Source organism: Poeciliopsis prolifica, unplaced genomic scaffold (assembly GCF_027474105.1).
Source record: "Poeciliopsis prolifica strain line A6 unplaced genomic scaffold, Auburn_PproV2 SCAFFOLD066, whole genome shotgun sequence".
Taxonomy (NCBI): Eukaryota; Metazoa; Chordata; class Actinopteri; order Cyprinodontiformes; family Poeciliidae; genus Poeciliopsis; species Poeciliopsis prolifica.
The window spans coordinates 706514-721195 of NW_026562441.1; the positions used below are offsets into that span (position 1 = coordinate 706514).

The 14682-nt window shown below is 38.9% G+C and overlaps 1 protein-coding gene across 1 annotated transcript; it reads left to right on the forward strand.

The window, feature by feature from the left end:
• Nucleotides 1-830: 830 nt before the first annotated feature.
• LOC129351431 (tyrosine-protein kinase TXK-like) lies at nt 831-14494 on the forward strand. Its single transcript, XM_055020290.1, is given in 19 exon segments — nt 831-930; nt 7396-7444; nt 8641-8722; nt 8793-8918; nt 9152-9216; nt 9371-9408; nt 9411-9429; nt 9514-9568; nt 9771-9824; nt 9826-9851; nt 9935-10059; nt 10572-10592; nt 10595-10642; nt 11187-11358; nt 11442-11658; nt 12651-12715; nt 12949-13067; nt 13152-13309; nt 14317-14494. Coding segments are annotated over 19 exon segments (1524 nt in total). The 5' UTR covers nt 831-917; the 3' UTR covers nt 14389-14494.
• The last annotated feature ends 188 nt before the right edge of the window (nt 14495-14682 follow it).

Here is a 14682-nt window from a genome sequence, read left to right on the forward strand (position 1 = left end):
ACAGGCAAGCTAACAGCTAATATGTTCAAGCTAACATATAACAGATTATTTTAGGAAGGTGATGTTGAAGCTAACAGCTAATCTGGTCAAGCTAGCAGTTTTTTAGAGTAACGCTAATAGCTAACATTGTCAAATAAACTCCTACTCTGTAACAAGCTAAGCGCTAATAGAGTTAGCGACATAGATTGAAGCCTAGCGCTAGCAGTCTGACATAAAACAAAGTAACAAAACAACAAAAGTACAAAGTGGTGAAAGTCAAGATGCTAACAGTCAGTTACTTATTTCTAATTTGATTTAGCATCAGTTTCATTAATCATATCTTTTTGATTAATTCACTCACTTTAATTTCTGTTCTAGTAACTTTGACTAGACCAAACCATCGGTCGTGGCTTCGTTCTTTTTCAGGGCTTTGGAGCAGAAAACATTTTAGAGCGTCATTAACAGAAAGAGTCAGACTGAAGAGCTGCATGACGATTACTGTATGTGTGCTCTTCTTCTTCCTGGATTTATTCTCAGACGGATGCTTGTGGTTTCGTTCACGTCATTGTTTCACTTCCTCTGCACTGCTCTCTTTATCTTTCTAATTCTCTATAAACTTTGGTGAATTAAGCACAATTTAAAGAAAACTGTTTACTGTTTCAGCAGCAATCCAAACATCAACGCCAGCGATTAAAAAGCCTCTTTCTGAACCTGTTTTTGGGTCTTTCTGCTGCTCTTTTTCACCTACATCACTTCCTCCACCCACCTGCCTCTCTTCTTGTCTCTGACTCCACGCCTCGGCCGTTTCCGACCTGCAGCATCACAGCAGCTGCGTCCGTGTTGAGAAACCAAGCCGACTTCGAGCTCCAGAACCAGAACTGGAGCAAAACCAGGCGGAGGAGGAGGAGGACAGAAGAGAGCGAAGACCAAACACCAGCATGATCCACTCGAGTAAGTAGACTCTCCAAAATCTAAACATTTACGCTTTAAACTTAAACAGAACAAGAGAGCAAATGAAGGGAGTTGGAAGAAGCAGATGATTGGTGTTTATGTACAGGAGATGCCGTCATGGATTCATGAAACTCTCAAATGTTTACAATATTTTGCTTCTAAATCTGCACAATCAGCCAAACCTGCAGAGTGACGGTTGGCCTTTGTTTCTCCATGACTAATCAAAACAAAGCTTTACAGCGCCGAGCTTCACCTGTGCAGATGGAAACGCAGAGAAGCTCCTCGGTTAGCAGCTCCGGCCTGCAGACAGGTTTCAGTTCTCACTGCCTGGCGGCTTGTAGAGAAGCAGTTTCACATCTGATCAGGGATTTAATTAGAAATTAAGAAGAAAACCAAAGTGAACACAAGGCAAAGGCGACTGCACTTGTCTAGAAATAACATGTTATCCAGCTGATTAATCGTCAGAACTGGCAGGAAATCTGAAATTACTCATGTTTACATTTTCATGCCAGTGTTTCAAAGTGGAACTCTCTATTTCCTTGTTTCTGATACAAACAAAAATCTGATGCTCTTCAAAACATCCAATAACAACAAGCAGAGATGATCAGCCAAAAGCACAACATGTACATTTTGCTCACAAAGTTTTCTTGTGTTGAGCTGCTGCATCTTTAAATGTCCTGACAAAACTATTTACGTTTTCATCATTCTGCCTTTTTCTGCTTGGAGGTTTTCCAACTGGCTGCATAGTTTTTCATTAAAATGATTAATTACTGACTATAAGATGTGTTATTGAGTCCCTCCACCAACAGAAACCAGAGAAAGTCAATATTTTCCTCCACAGCATCCAGACTGTTGCTCTCAGGATGTTCCAAGGATTTTCTTTTGGCATTAGCTGCTTTTTCACTCATATTATTTTTAAAAATCAGTTAAACTTGATAAATTCAGAGTTTTGAATGGATGGTGGCTTTTGCACCTGCTGCATTCGCATCTGAGCCTCTCGCTGCCCCAGTTGGTCTTTTAAAGACATTCTGCACACGTTTGGTTAAAAGACGAGGACAACATGAGTGAAATGGCAACAAAACTTCAGAGGGAAACTCAGAAACCCAGAAGAACCTCTGATTAGAAAAGAAGAAAAGAAATCAGCTTTACTGTCCCAAAATGGAGAAATCCAGGTGTAGCAGCGGCAAAGAGACAGGAAATCAAACATTCAGGATCAGACAAAGAAAAAGAACAAAAATAAACAAAATTAACAATTACATTCTGTACAGTAAGTGTAAAATTACAGCGTAAATACTTTACTGTCATCAAAAATAGCCAAGAAACGCACAACGGATCAGGATAACTAAAGAAAAATCCAAAATATTGATGTTTGTGTTACAAGTGAACAATGAACAGATGTGCAAAAACCAGCAGGGATAAACATTTGTCATGTTTATTTAAAGACAGGATGGTTACAGAAGAGTGAGAGTAAAAAAATAAACTGAAGTCCAGACTAACTGATCAAATTATCAATCATTTAATGTTTGAAAATTACATCATCAGACAGACCGAAACATAAAGTTACGTGGAAAATCCAGAAATTTTACTCAAGTAAGAGTAGAGATACTTCAAATAAAATTACTCAAGTAAAAGCAAAACATAAAATACTCATAAAAGGACATTTTTTCTCCAAATAGTTACTGAAGTAAATGTATGTTATTCTCTGTAATCTGCTGGGAGGAGGGATCTCTGTTGATGCTCCTTTGTGCACCACAGATGCAGCTTCATGTTTGAGGAAAGATAAATTATCCAGCAGTGGTTTTATTTTAACCTTCGGTCCATAAGAAGGAAAATTAGAGATTTTCTACTAAGTTACATTTTAAAAGAGTCTCTAACCAAAACAACACCCACTTAAAAATAAATGTTTAAATTTATACATTTATAAATGAATGTTATTTATAAAGCACTCTAAAACTAGGTGGTAATAATTAATAACTAATAACTGCTCCAAAGTGCTGTACAGTTTTCTTAAAACCACAGATAAAAAAACACAAGAACAAAGAAAGAAGATTCTAAATTTCTGAAAAATGTGTCCAAGAGGCAGGAAGTAAAATATAAACAAAACAGGGCCTAATATTGAACCTTGAGGGACTCCATAATTTAGGAGTGCTGCCACAAAAGAGCAGTGATGGAGAGGAAGAGAAGAAAAACGATCAGAACCAAACTAGCAAGACGGTGGGGAACCAGAGGAAAACAAAAACAGGAATCCAGTAACAACAGGATTAGGAAGGAGGAATAAAAATGAGTTGATGGTTGATTACTGAACAAGAACAGATGGACGAGTAGAAACGAGAGAGAGAGAGTAAGAAATACATCTGTACATCCATCCATCCATCCATTCATCCATCCATTCATCCATCCATCCATCCATCCATCCATCCATCCATCCATCCATCCATCCATCCATCCATCCATCCATCCATCCATCCACCATCCATCCATCCATCCATCCATCCATCCATCCATCATCATCCATCCATCCATCATCCATCCATCCATCCATCCATCCATCCATCCATCCATCCATCCATCCATCATCCATCCATCCATCCATCATCCATCATCCATCCATCCATCATCCATCCATCCATCCATCATCCATCCATCCATCCATCCATCCATCCATCCATCCATCCATCCATCCATCATCCATCCATCCATCCATCCATCCATCATCCATCCATCATCCATCCATCCATCCATCCATCCATCATCCATCCATCCATCCATCCATCCATCCATCCATCCATCCATCCATCATCCATACATCCATCCATCCATCCATCCATCCATCCATCCATCATCCATCCATCCATCCATCCATCCATCCATCCATCCATCCATCCATCATCATCCATCCATCCATCCATCCATCCATCCACCATCCATCCATCCATCCATCCATCCATCCATCCATCATCCATCCATCCATCCATCCATCCATCCATCCATCCATCCATCATCCATCATCCATCCATCCATCCATCCATCCATCCATCAAAAAATAAATAAAACAGAACTAAATGATCCAAAACATCAAAAGATCCCAAGATCCAAACAGAAATTCATCCAGGTTACCATTAAGTATCGTTTTTTCAGTAAGTGGGTTCATCACCACGGCTGGTTTGAAGGGCGCCGGGTCAAATCCAGTCCAAAGATGTATGACCCAATGCAAAATGAAATCTTTAAATAAGTGAGCAGGGAGACAGAAGTTTAAAACAAACGGGTTGAGGGAACTGAATCAAACTGTTCAGATGCAGCCTCACTGGGCGATGATTCCTGGGGATCCAACAGAACCGCAGTCAGTGAAACATGATTTGTCACCAAGATCAATAGAAACTGTGACAACATGGTCATTCAGAGTTATTAACTTTACAGTGACCGCTTGGTAAACCAGTAGAAACTGACGCTTTGAGAGAATGTCACAGTTGGATGTAATTAGTTAGAAAACTGATCGTTCTGTACAAAGTGTCCCTTTTGTCACGTTATGCTCACAAACCAAACGCTGTGGTTCTCATGCATCTGGTAAACCTCAGATTGTTAAAACCATTTCTAAAACAAACCTTAGTGAGACGAGCTGTTCCCATGCTGAGCTGAGCGCCGACGTTTCATTCATAGAGGCAGAGAAATGATTCCGTTCCCCGACATTATGAACGTCTATTAATGTTAAGAGTCATAATTAACAGACATAAAGGCTTTCAAACACCCATCTGAATAAAATTAATCAAAATTTTAATTAATGTCCATCCATCATCCATCCATCCATCCATCCATCCATCCATCCCATCCATCCATCCATCCATCATCCATCCATCCATCCATCCATCCATCCATCCATCCATCCATCCATCCATCCATCCATCCATCCATCCATCCATCCATCCATCCATCCATCCATCATAAACAAACATGAAGTGATGCCTTGATTTTTCATGCATGTTTGAGAAATCCTTTGACCTCCATGGCCACCATTCAAATATGCTAAACGGCCAGTTTAGCACGTTTTGGCACCCGCCTTCGAGTCACAGCTCCTCCCCCACTCAGCTCCTTAAGACTAGCCAGCAGCAATTAGCAAACACCTGGTAGAAGTGCTGAGCTCATTATAGGAGCTACTTCTCTGGTGAAAATGTTGCTAAATGGTTAACAGAGGAGCCATGTTATGATGACTTCCTGAAGGTGGAGTTTCAGAAAGAGCAGGAGCTTCTTAAAGAGACAGAGGCCCAATTTCAAGATGTTAAATTATGAAGTCAAGATATATACTGCATTTTAATAACAACTGGAGGTAACATAATAGCTACTTGATTTTGCTGTAAAATACACAATACTGCCCCCTTTGTGATTTCTGCAGGCGGTTCGTTGCACATTGTTTCACATTAAACTTCCCAGGATCTCAAACTGTTGGAGCCTTGTTTCCTTTTCCGACTTTGTCCTGGTTTGTCAACAGATCATTCCCAGAAAATACACTGAATTTTGTTTCTGTAATGAGACAAAATGTGAAAAAGTTTACATGACTCATCCCTTCTGGGTTGCAAATCTTAAATAATTGAATAAGAAATCTTTACTTTTGGATAAATAAAGCAAATTTCTTTGCAAAAGATGATAGTTAAAGCATTTGAATTGATTGTTTTGCAATATATTAGAGGAACTATTCATTGTGTCTGTCATGTTTAGTAACACAAATAGTAGATTAGACATCTTAATGAGAAAAAGAGTTCGTCGCTCGCTGGCATGTTTATTTTATCACCTTTTTTTCACCTGCTTTCATTTTGTGCCTTCAGAATCGCATGAGACTCGTTGCTCTGCACGAGTGTTTTTTTTTTTAAATTCACACAGGAAGTAATGTAGCCACCTCTCCCTGCAGTCTCAGACAAACAATGACCCGGCCACACGCACCACCTTTTCACTCGCCCACAGAAACACACAAACGGACTCGCTCAAAGCAAAGAGAGTTAATTCTGCAGAAGGAAACAATGCTTCCTGACAAAGACCTCCCACTTGAAACCACAGAGGCACAAAGACAGAAAAAAATTACTAAACAGCTGGTGGGACAATTTGCAAATATGTGTTTCCTTGTTAGATTTTATCTTTTGACTGGTTAAAATTTCACTCTTAAATGGAAAATGTTAACTTTAGTGGTTTAAACTTGGCCAAAGTCAAACAGAAAGTAAATGTAATGTATGCTAAAAGCTGCGTCAGAAACAGTTTTCTCTCTAAAATGGTCAAATAAGGATTAATGTTATATAGTAATACATTCAATGTGTAAATGTTATGCAACTCAGAGATATCAACGCTGGGGCTTCTCTGGTTTGAAAAATTACACTTTATAAATGTTAGACAGTATTAATTATTTGTTTAGATCTAAGTATGTAGTTAATTAAAGGGGGAAATTGTGTATTTTCCAGGCACATTGTGCTATTTTAAACTAAGTTACCTTCGGCTGTTATGAAAAGTATCAAAACTAATTTAGGAGAAATTTCACTGTAATTGAATGTCTTGAAATTGGGCTCCTGTCTCTTTAAGAAGCTCCTGCTCTTTCTGAAACTCTGCCTCCAGTAAGTCATAACAACATGTCTCCTCTATTAATACTTGAACAAAAGTTTCACCAACATTTCAGCGGGAAGGAGAACAGCAGCTAATTGCTGCTGCCGCTAGTCTGCAAGGAAGAGTTTTGATGAGAATCTTGGCTGGAACTTTGGGTAAAACGACAGCACTTTGTTTGAACAGGCCCTGAATGATGTAGGGAGATTTTTAACATTTCTTAAATATGCAATCCAATCAACACTCTGGGTTAGTTTTTGATGAGAGAATCACACATAAAGCTAGGAAAGTTGATTTTGCATAGTGCCTGAACTTTAACAAGTGCTGTTTATGAAACTTCGCTTCTCCTTTTGTATCCACAGTTGTTCCTCAGGAATATGTTTAAGTTCATGTATGAAAATGACTATAAGTCATTTTCATACAGGAAAATGACTATAAGTCATTTTCATACATTGTATGAGAATTGTATGAAAATGACTATAAATGACTATAAGTCATTTTCATACATGACTTATAGTGAGATATAGAAGAAGGAAAGGAATCAATTTCAGCTAAAATACATCTGTATGCTGATGATATTGTCATTTATTATATGAATCAGTCTCTCCAGGATCTTAGATTGTTTTTGTGCTGTGAATGGGAGTTAACATCTAGCTAAAACTCAACGCTTTTGACCATTTTGTGGAATTTACAATAAATTTGAGAAAAAATCTGTTGATTTTGAGTGAATTTCCATGATGGTGGAATTAAAAAGAACTGGAGGAACTGTTTATTTGCAGCTGCATTTATAGATAATTTAGACGTAACCCAATCTAACGTAAAAATTCTAGATTTTAGCTTCTATGTTAAAAGATTTGCCATAACTTTTCCTCTTTCTGTCTCTTTCAGATCAATCCACCCACTCTATATTCTGCTGCTGCTGTGCTGTTCAAAGCAGGTAAAGATAAGAATTGTGTTTCGTAATGTTGAGGTAGAAAAGTCTTCAGTGACATTTTCAGTTGTGATTTTTAAAGCTTGTCACTGAGTCAACCCTGCACTCTGTCTCTTAAAAATATTAATACAGCAGAGGATCCACAACAAAAGGTCTGAAAAAGACCAGAATAAGTCGCTACTTTGGCCCAGTCAAAGTCCAGCCCTCAACTTGATTGAAATGCTGTGGTTGGACCAAAGAGTTGAGCTGAAACGTTTGGTTGTATAAAGATAAAAACTACTGGGAGGAATTGGCAGTGAAATGAGGATATTTCTGACTTCCCAGTTGTGTTGTTTTGCATATTTCTAAAGATGGAGAGGAAACGTCCGTCCTGCAGAAGCTCACAGATCGAGGCCATGTTTTAGAGTTTTTAGCTTGTGGTTACCCTCGGAGCCATGCGGTGAGCGAACCGTGTCCAACGCATGAACAGCTTGCAAAGATGCATGCACCAAAATAACATTAAAAAAAGCGGTTGAATCATGAAACTCTTTAGTCTATAAACTTAACAGGAAAATGTTCTTTTGTTGCATATAATTTTTCAGTTAATCTTATTTGTAAGTTTTCCTCTTAAGATTAAAAATAGCAAAAGAAACAAAATGTTTAATCCAGAAGTTTGACTTAATTTCATAAAAAAGCAAATCTTTGGGTTTGTTTTCTTAAAATGAATATGAGCAGAGTTCAATATTTGATCCCGCTCCTTACGAGCCTTGGTTGTGCCACTTTCATGCAAAAGATGATTAATATATTATTCAATACATAATGCATAACACAATTTCTGTCAGCAGGTGAAAGCTTCGAGACTGCCCCCAAAATGGGTGGAGTCAAAGAACTGACTCCGCCCATTTTTGGAGTTGCCCCAAATATTCACAAAAGTGCTGCTCCTAATATGGGCAGCAGCAAATATGGTCTGAGTTTAACGATTGGCTGCGCCCATTTCTTAAGGCTGGCCCAAGAAATGGGCTTACACTTATTTGTTCATAATTTTTTATTTGTCCTAATTTTACCTTAAAAATAAGTATATGCACCCAAATAAATCTAATTTGTTGATTTGTCAATACCAAAAGAAGTGGAAATAATTTATCTCAGAGGTGGAAAGATTAATTTTGACGTTTTCACATTGAATAGAAAAAAATGAAATGTAAAGTTGATTCGACTGATTTCAGGGAGATCAGCACACGCATGGAGCTGGAGGGCAGAACGTCTCTTTGCTTCCCAAGCAGACGATACCCTGGAAATGCCCGGCGGGTAAAAAACATTTCTCTGCATCCGTGTGTTATTGTGTTGTAGGTTTTGATGTTTGCTCCATTTTGGTCAGGTGGACCGGTCCAGGAAAAAGCTCCCTCTGCCGCCTCCGGAGAACGGAGAAGGTGAAGGTTTGGTGAGGGTTGTTGCCATGTACGACTTCACGGCCAAAGAAGACTCAGACCTCACCATTAAACAGGTAACTTTCTGTTACACTGTATTCCCATTCATTTTGGCCCTTTGCTCCATTTAAATTCATAAACATTATTACATTATGACCTCTGGTCAAACCAAAATAACAATGATTTTAGAGATTAAACAAGGAAAGACCAGATATTTACTAGTCATTGAATCAGATTTAATTACGACACGCTGCTGTCAACAAAAAGCAAATAAATAAATGTGTGTAATGCTAACGCTTTGTGTCTCCAGGGGGAGGAATATGTCATCCTCCATAAGCAGGACCAGCTGTGGTGGCGAGCGGAGGACAGGCATGGGTACGGCAGACCGAGTCCAGAATCATTTATTCCATTAAACTCTGATTTAATCTCACAAATTTATCTCAATCACCAGTTTGTCAAAGTTTACAGATTCAGTCGGTTATAAATCCTCTAAAAGCCAACAACTCGGTTCTGATGTGTTTTTGCTCAGGAATAAAGGCTTCATCCCCAGTAACTACGTAACAGAGAAAACAGAATCGAAGCAAACTCGTAAGTTTGAACTTTCTCATTTCACTCGGCCGCAGAGCACAGTTACAAAACATTTAATGTTTATTTAAAATGTCCTTCATGAAGGTGGTACTGCAAAAACATCACCAGAACAGAAGCAGAACAGCTGCTGAAACAGCAGGTATTATTTATTTCTGATCATTTAATTTCACTTTAGGTTCAATAAAGTATTTTTGAACTTGAATTGAATTTTGAGGTGAATTATTCATCCCCCTGTATAAATATAAGCATATTTACACATGAAAGTTGCAATTAATGAACTCCTGATTTATCTCAAATGTGAATTTTTACCACAGTCCTAATAACTAATTGCTATTTTCCAGGATAAAGAAGGTGGTTTTGTTGTGCGGGAATCCAGTAAACAAGGAACTTACACACGTTTCTGTTTATACAAAGACATTAAGGTGAGTCACAAGTTTTAAATCCCAGACCTTTGAATAAAACTTACATCTACAGAAAATATTTAACCAATATTTCTTCTGTTCAGTTTGAATGGGGACATTAGGCATTACCAGATAAAAATAACCAACACTGGACAGTTCTACCTGGCTGAAAAACACGTCTTCAGCTCCATACCAGATGTTATACACTACCATGAACACAATGCAGCAGGTAGGAGACAAATCGCTGTCTCTGCAGAAGAAGAGGGCATTTCTCAACAGCAACACCTGATATAGCATATTACTTTAGTATGTTAGAGAACTAGATAGAAAGAAAATTAACTAGATAAAGCTAAAACTAGCTAAAAATCTAATGATAGCATCTCGGCTAACATTAGCATGTAGCATACTCCATTCATTATACAAAACCCAGTGTAAAAGCTAGATTTAACTAAAAAGCTAAAGCTAGCTAAAAGTGATTCTTGAGAAGAGGGACAAAATGGATCCTCTGAATAAAGCACTAAATTTTAATAAAATACACACAAAATATAATTTTTTAAATATCTGACTAAACTATCCTGAGCCATGAGAGAAATACATAGATTAATTTCTACTGGCCAATCAGTGTTTGCGCTTTAGAAACGCCCAGCTTGAGTCTGTGCTCACATTTTCACATCCTGGTCAGCTGTAATGTTTCCAACACTGCCGTCATACCTTATGGTTTTGTCGTGCTCGTATTTGTAGGTCTCGTGACCCGGTTACGGTACCGGGACCGATGGGAAGGTGTGTTCCAGCCACAGCAGGATTCAGCTCAGGTAAACACGTTGTGTATCATACATCGTTGAGACAATCTGTGAAAACCCACTTCTGTAGCTGTCTGATGAAATGCACTGTTTTCCACCAAAATATACCAATCAGAGCAAAGAGGCGGTCCTTACCGCTTTCAATCAATCACATGCACTCGCTGCTAAATGTGCTAGTGGCAGGAAACAACATATAGTTACAGAAACATTGTTTATTGTTTATATTTGTTCTTTGGCTATGCTAACTAGCGTTCACATTCAGAACAGGCCTGTGCTGGCTGCAGCGTAGCAGAGAGGATTGACAATGCTAAGACTCACTTCTTGACTCTGATTGGTTGTTTCTAGTTAGCACTGGGAGAAAGCAGATAAAACTTATACAGCATTTTTAACCAAAAACAAACAAGAGAATACATGAATCACACAAAAGATTGTGTATTATTATGATTAATTTCTTAATTCTCTGATCTTCTAATATTATCAAGGGACACAGCTAATAAGATTCAAGCAGTTTAACCTGATATTTTATTTAAATTGCCCCTGATTTTCTCTCTTTCAGAGAAGTGGGAGATCAACCCCAGTGAGCTGACCTTCATGAAGGAACTGGGCAGCGGCCAGTTTGGAGTGGTGAAGCTCGGCAAGTGGAGAGACCAGCAGAAAGTGGCCATCAAGACCATCAGGGAGGGAGCCATGTACGAGGAGGACTTCGTCGAAGAGGCCAAAGTCATGATGTACGGGAGGAGAATCGGGACAAAAACCACCAACGAGACACAGAGAACGAGTTTCGATAACGGTTCTGTGTGTTCTGCTCCAGGAGGCTGTGCCATCCCAAACTAGTCCAGCTGTACGGCGTCTGCCTGAAGCATCGCCCCCTGCTGATCGTGGCTGAGTTCATGGATAACGGCTGTCTGCTGAACTACTTGCGGCAGAGGGGCGGAGCTCTGAAGGAGGCGTGGCTTATGTCCATGTGTCAGGACGTCTGTGAGGGGATGGAGTACCTGGAGGCTCACAGCTTCATCCACAGAGACCTGGTGAGTCTCCAGCAGACAGACAGGGACGCTAAAGCTAGTTTCTAGCTTAAGAAAAAGAATGCTAATAGTAGTTGCTATCTCCAGCATAGAAAAATGAAAGCTAGTCGCTAGCTTAAACACAAGGACAATAATGCTAGTTGCCGGCTTAAGAACAGGGATGCTAAAGCTAGTTGCTAGCTTAAGAACAGGGATGGTAAAGCTACTTGCTAGCTTAAGCACAAGGACAATAATGCTAGTTGCCGGCTTAAGAACAGGGATGCTAAAGCTAGTTGCTAGCTTAAGAAAAGGAATGGTAAAGCTACTTGCTAGCTTAAGCACAAGGACAATAATGCTAGTTGCCGGCTTAAGAGCAGGGATGCTAAAGCTAGTTGCTAGGTTAAGAAAAGGAACGGCAAAGCTAGTTGCTAGCTTAAGTACAAGGACAATAATGCTAGTTGCCGGCTTAAGAACAGGGATGCTAAAGCTAGTTGCTAGCTTAAGAAAAGGAATGGTAAAGCTAGTTGCTAGCTTAAGCTTAGAATGGATCAAGCTTAGAATTGGCGCTCAAGCCAATCCCACAGTATGATTTATTGTGTTAGGCTCTAGGGGGCAGTGTAGAGTCCCCTGGAGCAAATGTAACGTTTAGAAGTTTAAAAAGAACAGAGGGAAATTTGCTGGTTGCCCTGTGCAGGAGGCGTCTGGCTGGAAAAACCTACTTTGACCTCATGGACGCGTCCAGCATAACTCAAGCTTTATGTGGTCATCAGTGTTTCCAATGAAAAATCAGTCAAACCACTGATTACTAATTTAGTTACTTTACTGATTACTTTATTTAAGAAGTAACTAGGTTAAATTGGATGTTACATCCAGCAACATAAACTTGAAAATGCCAATACTCACTTTATTGGAAGCAGATTATGAATATAGCTTCAAAAATATTTCAAAAAGTCCTTAATATCCATTTAAATTATGTTTAATTTCTGTTCTTTATGTGTTTGTTCTGTTTTATTCAGGCAGCCAGAAACTGTCTGATTAACGAGAACAACGTGGTGAAGGTCAGCGATTTTGGGATGACCAGGTACGACACTTTACTTCCACCCTTATAAAGAATTAAAAAAATTATTAGTAGTGATAAAAATTACATTTAAAATTATTAATTGATACAATTTAAATGATTTGCTTGGTTTTGTGTGTTCTTTTATTTTTTTCTCATCAGATCATATCAACGTTTAGATTAGATCAGTTACAATTATTTATTTCCTCTCTAGTTTATCACCTGGACTTTGAGCGTTTCTTTTAAACCGACTGCAGGTACGTTCTGGACAACCAGTACACCAGTTCCAGTGGCGCCAAGTTCCCAGTGAAGTGGTCGCCTCCGGAGGTTCTGCACTACAGCAAATACAGCAGCAAGTCAGACGTGTGGTCCTTCGGTAGGAAACCTTAACCAACCAGCAGCTGATCGCTGTGTTACTCTAACGCCAGGGGTCAGAGGTCACTGATGTGTCTGTGTTCAGGCGTGGTGATGTGGGAGATCTTCTCCGAGGGTCGAACGCCGTTTGAGAACCGCTCCAACTTGGAAGTAGTGAACGACATCACCAAAGGGATTCGGCTGTACCGGCCGCACCGCGCCTCCCAGCCGCTGTACGCCATCATGTACCGCTGCTGGCACGAGGTATCGACCCGCTTCGTCTGCACCAGAGCACAGGAAACGCTGGGTTCTGGTGTTTAGCTTTGAATGGCTTCGCTGACAGGCTAACTGCTTTTAGCACAACGTAAAAACAACAGTAGTCATTTTTAGTGTCCAATCAGATTGATTTTTGAAGCAAAAATTAACCTCCAGTGGACCAAGTGAAGCAGCTCCGTCATCCTTGTTGTTTTTTTCACTTTTTCTAAAAATATTTAAACAAACGGCAAGAACCAGGGCCGGCCCAAGGCAAGTTAACTGACCCTAAATCACCAGGGGCCCCAAGAACACCAAGCTCGCAAAAAATAAACATATATTTAACTAAACGCTATTACACATGGAATAACAATATCTGTATTGTTTTTGTAGTTGTTAATAATAATTATTATCTTCCTGTTGATTCCTGCTGCTACTGTTGGGAAAATACAAGCCAACTTGTCAATTTGTTATCTGTAAATTTAGTATTTATCAGCTAGTGTTTCTTTCAAATAGTTAAAATAATATTCTACTTTAATTCTACTCTGCATTTCAAAAAGCAAATAATTTTTCTGTAGTTAGTTACTCCTGTAAGGTTAAAATTAACAGCCATCACAACACTAATATAATGAAAACTAATTACTAATTAATTAATACGCACAAAATGTAGCTTAGAAGTGCTACAGCTTCTGGTGTTGACATGTTGGTATGGGGACCCCCCCCCAAACAAATCTGCTTAGGCCCCCAAAAAGGTTTTGGCCGGCCCTGTACACAACAACCAAACATCCAGGGATGTTATTTAGACAAATACATGTAAACGTTTTGATTTGGAAATTGGCCTTTTTGTTGATAGAATCTGTTATTGATTTAACATATTAGTCCCACATCCTTAACAAATCGAATAAAGTAACTGAACTGAAAGGTACTTACTCCAGTGACCTGTTTAATTTCTGTATATTTTTCTGCTAGTCAGACATTTTTTCTAACATCTTTTCTCCTCATTTTTCTTGGATGTATAGAAACCTCAGGGACGGCCGGCGTTCTCTACACTGTTGGAGGAAATCAGAAAACTGGCAGAAAATCCAGACTAACACAAAGATGCTATTCTTTTACCTCTGAATATCAAGCTGTTTTCAAACTCATATGTACAAATAAAAAATGTTTTATTGCTGTATATAAATGTATAAATTTAACTTACCTATTCTGGTGCTTTAAATAATTTATTTATTTTTGAAATATGCAATGAAACCAACAAGAGATTTTACATTTTAAGCTGATTCTTATATATGTGAAATTGGTTATGAAGCTTCTGTTTATATTAATGTACAGACTGTAACGTACAAACTAACAACAAAACTGTATGAGTGAATAAATGTCACTTTAAA